Source organism: Furipterus horrens, unplaced genomic scaffold, assembly GCF_987537825.1.
Source record: "Furipterus horrens unplaced genomic scaffold, mFurHor1.1.pri manual_scaffold_13, whole genome shotgun sequence".
NCBI classification, from domain to species: domain Eukaryota; kingdom Metazoa; phylum Chordata; class Mammalia; order Chiroptera; family Furipteridae; genus Furipterus; species Furipterus horrens.
In genome coordinates this window covers 59950334-59962538 of record NW_028327183.1, presented here as the reverse complement: position 1 = coordinate 59962538, position 12205 = coordinate 59950334, and the positions used below count along the sequence as shown (strand labels likewise).

At 47.4% G+C, this 12205-nt stretch overlaps 1 protein-coding gene across 1 annotated transcript; it reads left to right on the top strand.

The window, feature by feature from the left end:
- The first annotated feature begins 293 nt into the window (after positions 1–293).
- LOC149995718 (uncharacterized) lies at positions 294–8376 on the top strand. Its single transcript, XM_090261039.1, has 3 exons — positions 294–560; positions 4858–4984; positions 7079–8376. Exons 1-3 carry the CDS (start codon positions 300–302, stop codon positions 8374–8376), a joined length of 1686 nt encoding a protein of 561 aa, XP_090117165.1. The 5' UTR covers positions 294–299.
- The last annotated feature ends 3829 nt before the right edge of the window (positions 8377–12205 follow it).

Here is a 12205-nt window from a genome sequence, read left to right as displayed (position 1 = left end):
GACTATATTTTCCATGTTTTATTTTGCATCCCCGTGAGAACCTTGAATTTTGTAAGGGCAGCAAATTGCGGGAAGGCGAGTCTTCGGGAAACTATGGTTAGACGTGATAGTTTGCCGTCAAGTTTGTTCAGAATGCAGAACACCGCACCGCGGGGTGGGGGGGGCTCCAGTGCGCTGGGAACTACATTACCCAGAAGAGTCTGCGCAGAGAGGCCGCGTGATCAGCCAATGAAGGGCCAGACGAGGCATTTCCGAGGTCATGCGTATGGCGCCCAGGCGGGACTTCCGGCTTGCTCAGCATGGCTGCTGGTCTTGCGGCACAGACTGTCCTGGCTCCGGACTGCGGGGTCAAGCCTGAGGTGACGGGACCGAGAAGGCGCGAGAGCCGCGGTTCCCTCAGCAGAGACGCGAGTCTGAGTCTCGGTGACACCGTCCGGGTGACCCTGGTCAGGCCCGGGACAAGGACCGAGGGGTCCGGAGTCGCCTCCTCGCCCGCCGCTCCCGCCCTGAGCCGCTCACAGAGTCCGATGGCGGCGGCTGCCTTGAGGCGCCCGGCTGAGGTGAATGCGCTTCCCCCGGGCCCCGCCCCCTGTCACCCACCGAACCGAACCCTGCAGCCCGGGTGCGAGGTGCCCGTCACGTCTTGCAACCCCAGGCCCTGGCGTTCCGGACCGTGAGACGGTCGTGGGCGACACACGATGTGACAGGAGTTGGAGAGGGTGACCGGCTGAGGGGCCGCCGTGTAGAGACGCGCGCGGGTGGCCGAGCTGGAAGGATCCGGAACCCTGGGGTCCTCCTGCCGGCGGGGAGCAGAGGGTGCGAGGCGGAGTGACAGCTGCAGGAACAGGCTGGGTTTGTCCCTTATTGTGACGACTGTAGAAGCCAAGGGGTGGGGTGGCTCAAACGTCCGCCAAGGAAGACCAGACCGCAGACGGTGATGAGGACACTGAGGCCCTGTTTACAGTCGGGGCGCTGGACACGGAGCGCTGAGGCAGGGAGGTGAGGCAGCCCCGCGCGAGGTCACCGGGCTTCAGGGCCAGGAAGGGGCACCCGGAGGCGTGAGCCTCACCAGGGACCGATTTCCCTGCGGCGTCCCTCTGTACGGTTCTCGAGCCCGTGGAAGTGTCTGTGGGAGCACAGGAAGGAGGGGGTGTCCCAGACCCTCAGCGGCCCTAACCTCTCTACCTCCCCACATTTTCCTCTGGATGGCTTTTTTTCTTAAGAGCCTTTTAAAAAATTATTTTAAGTTATAGCTGACATAAAAGATTTTGTTAGTTTCAAGTGTGTACAACATAGTGATTCAACATCTATCTATCTATATATCTATGTATATCTACTTGGAGTCTTGTTTTTTTTTTTTAAATCCTCGCTCAAGAATATCAGTCGGCAGCCGTCCGTCTCGAGAGACGATGGTGTAGCTTCTTAAGAGTCTATCTGCACCGCCGAGAATGGCTGTGCAGTCCGACTCGGGAGTGGCACGGTATCTGTCTCCTCCCGTGTTGAATCGACATCTTGCGATGACGCTGGAGTGTCCTCTCCAGTGAAGCTGAAGCTACAGAGCCTGGGCAGGGTGATATGGAGGGTCTGCTGTTGCCCATGCAGCAGACACCCCCCTCTCTTCGCAGCTGAAGGGTCCAAGGGAAAGACGGAGTCGATACAGCTTGGCTTCAGGTGCGCCGCAGGAGTTGCCGGTGTTGACTACAACGTCAAACCGCCTTAGGGACTCCGGCTCCGGATTTTCTGTCGGGGTTTACTCCCTTAGCCTTTCCCCTGAAGAGGTATGCCGCAAGGCAGCGGAGGTTTTTTGGAGTCAGAGTTTTCCTTCTCTGATGTGCCCTGACTGGAAGATCGAACCAGCGACACTTAGCTCGCAGGCCGACGCTCAATCCAGAGCCAAACCAGCCAGGGACACTACATAATACTTTAAGGAAATAAGCCAATATATTTATTCATTTTAGAGAGGGGGAGAAGCACGAGTCGGGTTGCTTCCCGTATGCGCCCCAGCAGGGATCAAACCCACAACCTAGGCATGTGCCCCGACTGGGGATTGAAGCCACAACCTTTTGGTGTACAGTACAATGCTACAGCCAACTGAGTCACCCGGCCAGGGCCCTACTTAGCGTCCTAAATGCCATTCCCCCTGACCTTCTGTCTGGAGATCTTGGAGCAACCCCAAGTCTGGAGTGATAAGGTTTTGCCGGGCTTTTTACAGACGCATTCCTGTAGGTAGTAACCGATATCAAAAGTATGGAGGGTTATACCGGGAGCTGGTACCAGGATACGTAGATGCTCACAGGCGTAACTCACCTGGGAGTGTTCCGGAAACCACAAGTCTCTCTTTTTTTTTTCATGTGGGCACAAACAGCACGGGTGCAGGAGTCGGGGCTGGAATGGCTGCCTGAGATGCAGGATGTGTATTCTGGAAGTAATTGGAGGTTTGCATTAGAGGGGGGAGGTGGTCTTCAAAGGTCCTAGCAGCCTCCATGTGCCTGTACAGTGGGTGCAAACTGTGAGGCTGAGGCAGGAGAAAGCAAGGTCAGACTGGAGGCTAATACTGACTCCAGGTGAAGATTAATGGACCAGAATGGGAGCTTAGCAAAAGGGGTTGGACTCTGGATGCATATTTGAAAAAGGGGGCAACTAGTTTTTCTAACAGAGAGAGAGAGGTGGTGAAACACAGGATTCAGTGATGACCCCTGTGTTTAGCATTTGTAGGAATAGGTGGTCCATTATCCAAGTGGGGGAAGATAGTATAATAATAGGAGAGGAATTCACTGAGGATATCAAGAGTTTTGCTTTGGTTGTGTTAAGAGGTTGAGACCACTGAGCAGAAGCATGACTTGGGCAGCTGGACACACAGGTCTGGAAATCTGAGGAGGGTTCTTGATGGAAACATCCAAAATGGAGTTACTTTGTGGACCCAGGAAAGTAAACTGTGTTTACACTTAGAAGGGGTCATCTTCAGGTTGTGATGTCAAAGCTATCGGGAGGTCAGGTTGAGGAAGGTGGAGTCTGTACACTAGGTCTCTTGCTTGAGTACTGGATGATGGTTTTGGGCGTCACAAACTCAGGTGAGGCAGTTAAGTGGCCATAAAGGGAGGACATATTGAGGACTGTATAATCTGGCAGGTGACTAGGGCCTTCCAAGGGACAAATGGACAAGAGATGAAGAAGCCTGGGAGTAATCGAAGCAGGATGACACTTACGCCCGAGCTGGTCTTCACACTCCATGCTCTGCACCCAGCAAAATTCTGTGGCAATTTTGATGGGGCAGGGTGTTTTATTCATCCAGAAGGATCGTTTCAGGGGCACATAGGGTCATCTGTGAGAGTCACTAGGCATGAGGTTAGGTGAGCAGAGGAAGTTTTTACTACTGACGGACAAGTGCAGCACAGAAGTGAGAGAGGGTCATGGGTGTGTGAGTGTGAGATCTGCACGTGATTCTGTGTGGCTAAGTGAGGCAGGGAACCAAGCCAGACAGTGAGGCGTTTGTGGAAGTACTTAGAGCTGCCACCACTCGTGGGAGCGGTGGGAAGTCTGTGGTAATATGGGATCCTGTTTGAATTTGCCGACCATACTCTGGGTGCTGTCTGCTAAGCTGTAGTGTAAGGCCTACCATGAAGTCCCAGTGTTACGTGCTGCCTTGACATCTGGTGAAACCTGGAGGGCCTCAGTTGACCTGCATGCAAGTTGCCTTCCCCACTCTGCTCCTGGGGATAAGTTCTACTAGCCAAGCAATCCTTTTTATTAAGGATACCAGACCCAGTTCCCCCTTTTCCCTTTGTATTAGGCTTTAGTTCTCTACTGACCCATGGAGTTATTTAGACCAACCAGTGGCATCATCCTGCTGGAACCCAGGGGTACCTCACCATCCCAATACTATAAAGCTTGCATTCTACATCCCCTGGTTGTTCACTCTTTTCCATAGTACAACCCCATGGCCCTGTCTGGTGTGTGACAAAGTTGGTTAGAGTGTTGTCCTGTAACCAGAAGGCTGCGGGTTCGATTCCAGTGAGGGCATATACCTAAGTTGCAGGTTCTGTCTCCTGTCCTGGTGCGCATACGCGCCTCAGTTGGGTGCTTATGGGAAGGAACCAATTAATGCATCTCTCTTGCATGGATGTTTCTCTCCTTTCCTCTCTCTCTAAAAGGCAATGGAAAAATATCCTTGAGTGAGGATTAGGAAAAACAAAAGACAGAAGAACATAGTACAACCCCATGTAGCCTTGCGTGGTGTCCTCCCCTTCCAGGCCATGAATATATGTGATCAATTAAATTGCTGTCCATTTCATCTCTCCAGTGTCAGGTGTCATATGTTTGGTTTTCCCTGTAACCCTAGGGCAGGATCCTACCCTTAGCAATGTGCTGGAGAGGAGAGGCCATTAAGTTACAATAGCACGTGGAGAGACTAGGGAAAGGCCTATGGTATGGGGTAGTGAGATGGTGGTGGCCACGGGCATGTGGCTGTGCTGGCCAGAGGTGTGATGGATGTGCAGTCTGAAGACTTGCATGCACTTGGAGCAGAAGTGTGTTTGAGGGCCTCAGGGCCCTTGTACTGACACTTGTATGACTTTGGCCATCCCAGAGGAATTGCGTGTTGGGAGCTGGTGGAATCTTCTAGTCCAGACTCACTGCCTAGATATCTTATTTGTTCACCTGCCTCTTGTCACTGATGACTGGACCTCAAGACAAATGAGTTTATGTGGGGACAACAGTTTCATTGGTACCAGGGCCTGGTTTTTCCACGCAGTTGGGGAGCTTGGGAGGAAAATGGGCACGGACCAAATATAAGAGGGAAGGGATGGTATGTCCTTAGAAAGGGGCTGTTTTTGGTTTCATCTGTCCCCATTATGATAGGACAGTGTGACCTTTGATGATGTGGCCGTGTACTTCTCCTGGGAGGAATGGGATCTCCTTGATGAGGCTCAGAGACGCCTGTACCAGGATGTGATGCTGGAGACCTTGGCACTTATAACCTCCCCGGGTAAGATCCTCACACCCACCTCTGTGTTCTAAGCTAGTCTCTGCCCTTTTGTTTTCCCCAGAGAGAAGTCTCTCCATCTCTCTTAGGACCATGAGCATTGCTTTCTTTTACAATATCCTGGGCAGGTGCTGTGGTTGGTTGGACTAAAGTGTGTGCACTGCCCTGTTCTTGAACGTGCCCAATACCTGCTTCCCCTCAGTTTTCCATGGAAGGTTCCAGGGTCAGTCGTCTTGCAGTCACTATTATAGATCCCACCTTGCTTGCTGTCGCCTTAACCAGGCAAATTTGTCCAGATGGAAATCAACACTCTGCACAAGGGTTGACTTCTTTCCTCTTGCTAACACTTTTTTTTATTTGTTTATTTGTCTCTTTATTTATTTTTTTAGAGATAGGGGAAAGGAGAAAGAGAGAGGGAGAGAAACATTACCGTGTGGTTGCCTCTCACTTGCACCCCCAACTAGGGGACCTGACGTGCAACCTAGTCATGTGCCCTGACTGGGAATCGAACCAGCGACACTTGGCTCGCAGGCCGATGCTCAAACAACTGAGCCACAGCAGCCGGGGCCTCTTGCTAACATTTTTGATGCCTGCCTGTGCTGGGAATTGCCATCGGTTACACTGTCACTGCTTTTGTGGACAATGCACTATTCTTATAAGACTCTTCTTAGAACTTTTCTCTATAGTATTTAGTTTTCTCTTTTGTGGCTGTTGTGCTGAGTTCTTCATTTCTGCTCACTTCTCTTTTTTAAGATTTATTTATTTTTAGAGAGGGGGAAGGAGGAAGAAAGAGAGGGAGAGAAACATCAGTCGGTTGCCTCTTGCATGCCCGCACCTGGGGATCTGGCCCGCAACCTAGGCATGTGCCCTCACTCGGAACTGAACTGGTGACCTTTCTGTTTGCAGGCTGGTGGTCAATCCACTGAGCCACACCAGTTAGGGCCCTGCTCATCGTGGGAGTAGGGTAGAGAGCCCTTCGTGGTTCTCAGGGTGGGTATGAGTCTACCCACAACAAGAGGGGCACATAGGGAGCCTGGTACTGGTGGGTGGCACCCTGGGAGAGGGCATGATGTCAGGGTTGTGTTGAAACCGTACTGACACCTGTTCTGTTGGGGTCTTATTTTGGTTCCAAAGTCAGTGGCTACATTTTATTTCAGGATTTCCATCTCCATTCTTGACACTTTGCCTACTAACAATTCTTCCACGTGTTAATTCTCCTCTTACAGCCAGCCTGTGGGCTCATCCTCACTTCTCTGACTCCACACCTCACCCTTTGTTCATGCTGCCCCATCGGCAGTGCTCTCCAACATCGCCCTCTGCGTATTATGTCATGATGTGCACATATACTCTTAGGCAGTCATTGAACACCCGCTGCTCTGGTGCAGCTGGATTTTTTTTTTTAATCCTTACCTGAGGGCATTTTTTCATAACTTTTAGAAAAGAAAGGGATGGGGGAGACAGTGAGTGAAGGGGGGATAAGAGAAGAACATTGATTGATTGGTTGCGTCTCATAGGCTCCCCGACTGGGAATTGAACCCACAGCCTAAGCATGTGCCCTGACTGGGATTGAGACTGCAACTTTTTGGTATACAGGACGATGCTTCAACCAACAGAGCCACACTGGCTAGGACATGGATATTTTTTACCCTGGACACACCGTTCTTCACAGCGCTCATAGGTCAGCTGTAGACAAGATCCTGCTGAATATTTTCAAATAAACGAGTAGTAGTCCCTGCCTTCACCTTGTGACACCTCTTGCCCCATTTGTGCTCTTCATAGCCTAGCACTTTTCTACCCAGCATTCAGGTGGTACCCACCATCAGACAGGTCCTGCTAAAATTTGTTTACAGAGAAAGGAATTGTAGATCCTGTCTCTCCTCCCTGTTCTCTGTTCTTGGCAGTGGCCTTAACTTCATGAGGCTTCCCACAGTGTGTGACTTATAGGTCAGCACAGCTAAGTAATCGCCGCCTGAGCGCAAGTCCATGTTCCCGCACACATTGCACGGACTCTCCTGATTGTGTCAAACCCACACTTGTGTGTAGGCTGCCCCTCCCGTCACAGTCAACTGCACTTTACCAGTGTTTCTTTTCTTTTAGGTTGTTGGTGTGGGGCAGAGGATGAGGCACCCGAGCAGAGTGTTTCTGTAAAAACAATGCCGCAAGTCAGGATTCCCAAGGCAGGTCTGTCTGCCCAGAGGGCCCACCCATGTGCGAAGTGTACCCTGGCGTTGAAAGACATTTTGCTCTCAGCTGAACATCAGGGAACACATCATGGACAGAAGCTGTGCAGACTGGGTCTGTGTGGGAAGCAGTTATATTTCAGTGCAAACCTCCTTCAGCACCAGATGCAAAACATTGGAGAGAGACCCTTCACAATCAATGTGAACAGAGCCTCCATTGGGAATGACTGCAAATTTCACGTGTCTGGGAAGCCCCTTACCTGCGGGGAGGTTGAGAAGGACTTCTTGGCCACTTCAGGACTTCTCCAGGTACAAGCCACTAACACTGAAGAAAATTCAAACACTGGAACCAACTGTGTGACAACCCTTCCCAGGCAAAAAACTCACTCTCAGGAATGCATGAAAACTTTGATATACGAACACAAACTTTTTCATCACCAGAGAGTCCTCAGTAGAGAAAGATGTTACATATGCAGTGAATGTGGGAAATCCTTTAGCCAAAGCTACAGTCTCATTAGGCACTGGAGAGTGCACACAGAAGAAAGGCCCTATGAGTGCGGGAAATGTGGAAAATCCTTTACCAAAAGCTGTACCCTCAGTAATCATCAGAGAGTTCACACTGGAGAAAGGCCTTATTTATGTAGGGCATGTGGGAAAACCTTTACCCATAGCTCTAACCTCATGAAACACCAGAGAGTTCACACTGCAGAAAGGCCTTATGAGTGCAAGGAATGTGGGAAATTCTTTATCTACAGGTCCATTCTCTTAGAACACCAGAGAGTTCACACTGGAGAAAGGCCTTATGAATGCAGTGAATGTGGAAAATCATTTATCCAAAGATCCCACCTCAATAACCATGAGAGAATTCACACTGGAGAAAGGCCATATGAATGCTGTGATTGTGGGAAATCCTTTAGCCATAGCTCTAGCCTCATTAAACACCAGATAGTTCACAGTGGAGAAAGGCCATATAAGTGTGGGGAATGTGGAAAATCCTTTTACCAAAATTCTGGCCTCATTCAACACCAGAGAGTTCACACTGGAGTCAGGCCTTATGAGTGTGGTGAATGTGGAAAATTATTTAGTAACAAATCCAACCTCAATAAACACTGGAGAGTTCACACTGGAGAAAGGCCTTATGAGTGCTGTGAATGTGGGAAATCTTTTAGCCAAAGCTCTAGTCTCATTCAACACCAGAAGGTACACACTAGATAATGTGAGTGATGTTATGAAATAAATGTTTATGTGCCCCCATATTCTTTTGTTGAAATCCTGTTCCCTAATGTGATAGTATTAGGAGGTGAAGTCTATGGGAGGTAATTAGGATGAAAATTGGTCATGAAGGTAGAGCCGTCATAAATTTGAGATTAATGTCCTTACAAGAGTTGGGAGAAAGCTTGCTTCCTCCATCAGCTATGTGAGGACACTTTGAGAAGATGGTCATCTATGAATCTGGAAGCTGGTCCTTACTAGACACTGGACCTGACCATGTGGAGACAGTGATGTCAGACACCCAACCTTCAGAAGTGGGAGAAGTAAATTTCTGTTGTTTATAAGCACCCCAGTTTATTATTATATTTTATAGCAGCCCAACCTAAGACAAATGTGCAGAATGTGGGTAATCCTTTAGCCAAAAATACAGTCTCATAAAAATCAGAGAATTCACACTGGAGCTCTGACCTATGTTATCAAAGATCTCACATAGGAGAAGAGTCTTATGAGTGCTGTGGATGTTCAGAATGTTTTACCTTTAACTCTAAACTTCATTCTCATCAGAGTTCACACTGGAGAAAGGCCTTAATGAGTAGTGAATGTGGGAAATCTTTTACCAGTAGCACTGCCCTCTGTTACCATCACAGATCTCTCACATAGGAGAAGGGCCTTACAAACGCGGTGAATGTGAGAAATCCTTTGACGTTAATTCCGCATTGATTAAACACCAGAGAGTTCACACTGGAGAAAGGCCTCATGAGTGTAGTGAATGTGGGAAATTCTTGAAGCAAAAGTGTCACCTCTCCGGACACCAGAGGATTCACCATAGAGAATGTTTATACAATGTAGCAAATACAGGAAATCTTTTAGTTTTAGTTTTGGTCTCCATTACCATCAGAGAATTCACACATGAGAAAGGCCTTACACGTGCACTGAATGTGGGAAATTTTTAATGGGAAAATGAACATTCACTTTACATTAGAAGTTCACAGCTGTGTGGGGAATGTGCACTTTACCTGTTTTGGGTAAGGACACTGGTGATAACTGGGAGCCATCTCTCTGATCGATTCTCACATGTGAACATGCACAGTGGTGAGACTCCCCCATAAGCTTCAGTTCTGGGGAAGGTGTGGCTATGTTGCACTTTCTGACCTACACAGGATTTTTGCCAGGTTTATATCCCTGCCATGTTCTGTGGCCAAAGCCATTTGACATCTACCACCTGGCAACTCCACATCAGTCATCATCCCAGTGAGCTCAGGGAAGTTAACTCTGTTCTCCCAGATCCTGGAGCAAATGTGGAGTAACCTGAACTTTTCCAGGGGGGTGGAGTGGGGTGTCAGCGTTTTCTCCTTCACTGCCTTGGACACGGACCTCGTTGGTGTTGGCCCAGATAATATCGTGTGAGTTGGCAGACTACCATTTCCAGGGTTATGTGGGTCTCACGTGATACTTGCGGTGAGTTTTTCTAGCTTTCATGTCATGAACTTGAGAACTGCCTGTTGCACATTCCTTTGACTTGTACAAAAAGGAAGCCCTTACTATGTAAGACTTCTTTAATCTTGTGTGTTCTTTCACTGTGTGGGCTAATCTGTAAACTGATAAAGGGTTCTACAAGCATGAAGGGGAGAACAACTTTTTGTGGGTCTCTGTCCCTTCACAGGGGCAGTATTATGGCAGAAAAAGCTGGTCAGATTGACCAGATTTGTATTGCTGCCCTTTGAAAATGTGCACCCAGAATGTTTGTGACAGTGACTAGCAGGATCAGTTTGTACACTAATTTTAGGGCCTCCAAGTGTGTTTATCTTGTGTCTCTGAAGTCATGGTCAGAGAAAATAATCGAAAGGTTTTGTGGATTCCTGTAGCTTCTCAGTGGTGTTCACCTCAAGGGCACTACTTCACAGGCTGGATAAAAAGAAGAAGGGGATTCGTGGTCTTGAGATGTGACCCCTGTGACCCAGGCAGCATTCCTGCTGATCTGTGTTCCTCATGTATCCCTATATTTGCTCCCCTGAAGGAAGACCAACTTCCCCAGAGGACATGAGACCAGAGATGTGGAATCAATACAGGGTCACCCAACCTGTTTTCCAAAAAGAGTGGGACATATAGATTTTTTTTTTTTGAGCCAATTTTTCAAGCTTTATTGGGGTATAATTTACATGTACAAAACTGCATATATTTTTAAATGTACAGTTTGATAAGTTTTGACACAGGTGCGAACTTCTGAAGCCATCATCACAGTCCTGATAATGACCCTAACTGTCACGCTATATGTACCTCATTTGCAATTTTAATCTCCTTGCCCTTTCCACCTCTCCAGGTGACCATTGATTTAATTTCCCTTCCCATACCTTCCTGTGCATTTCCTTGAATTTATATGATTGCAGTCCTAAACTGTTTATCCTATTGTTTTTTCTGATTCCTTTATGTTTCTTAATTGACAAATTGAGACTCATCAATGATCTTATATAGTAGCTCATTTTTTCCACTGCATAATATCCTTATTTTGGACACAACATTTTTAGTTTATCCATTCATCTTTTGTGGGTATTTAAGTTATTCCTAGATTTTGACTATTGAAAATAAAGCTGTTATAAACATTTGTCTCAGTTCATTATATGGGTGGAAGTTTGTTTTATTTTTTGGCAAAAACTTAAGAGTGCTATATCTGAGTCACAGGGTAGATGAATGTTTAACGCTTGAAGAAATTGCCAGACTCATTTAAAATGATTGTTCCTTTTTGCATTGTTTCCTTTGTGTCGTGTGTGAGACTTCAGTTCCCCCACATGCCTGCCAACACTTGATATGGTCAGTCTTTTAATTTCAGTCCTTTTAATAAGTATGCAGTTCTATTCCTGTCATTTTAGTTGCATTTCCTGAAGGATTTGTGGTTTTGAGCACTTCCCATATACATACATATATTTGTGGGTGGTAGTGTGTGGATTTTTGTGTTTTGTTTTTTTACAATTTTTGTTTCTATAGTTTGTGTATATTCTATGTAAGTTATGGCTATTTACCCCCCCCTTTTTTTTTTTTAATCCTCACCTGAGGACATTTTTTTATTGCTTTTAGAAAGAGAGGAAAGGAGGAGAGGGAGAAGGAGAAAGAGAGAGACACACTGATGTGAGAGAGAAGCACCAGCCGGTTGCCTCCATATGTGCCCGCACTGGGGGTTGTACCCGCAGCCTAGGTTTGTGTCCTGGCTGGGAATAGAACCCACAACTTTTTGGTGGAGGAGATTATGCTCCAACCAGCTGAGCCACCTGGCCAGGGCAAGAGTGGATTCTTTATCCGTAATCAGTCTTCCCCATCTCCTGCCACTTGACTGGACAGAATCATCTCAAGGTAACATCTGCAAGATACAGAAAATTCTAATTATTGGTAAACAGCAAATGATCAGTGTCACACCAAGGGGTTGGAGGATCTTGTCTAGTGTTAGCAATGAGGAGCTCTGTATCATGATTTCAACAGAGCTCACTGTTGTCAAGGGTCTTATGTGTATGACCAGGAACTGGCCAAACACAGTATTTAATCTTTCGTTTATTGGCTCAGTTGATTAGAGCATCAACCTGATGCGCCCATGCTGAGGATGGGATCCCTGGGCAGGGCACACACAAGAAGCAACCAATAAATGCAGAAATAAGTAGAACAACAAATTGAAGTTTCTTTTCCTTTCCCTCTTCCTCCCTCTCTAAAATCAATCAAAAAAATTTTTTAAATGCACAGAAGTACAAATATATATAAGCTCTTTGAATAGGGTGAGCAGATCTATAAAGCAAAAGGTGTCTGTGCATGGAGGGGGTTGGTAAGGGACAAGCTTAATACAATGTCT

What these genes read in the sequence shown, in the direction of transcription:
- LOC149995718 (XM_090261039.1), top strand. Translation starts at nt 300, where the DNA reads ATGGCTGCTGGTCTTGCGGCACAGACTGTCCTGGCTCCGGACTGCGGG. An exon ending in CCTTGAGGCGCCCGGCTGAG is followed by an intron (nt 561 to 4,857) that starts GTGAATGCGCTT and finishes CCATTATGATAG; the next exon opens with GACAGTGTGACCTTTGATGA. An exon ending in GGCACTTATAACCTCCCCGG is followed by an intron (nt 4,985 to 7,078) that starts GTAAGATCCTCA and finishes CTTTTCTTTTAG; the next exon opens with GTTGTTGGTGTGGGGCAGAG.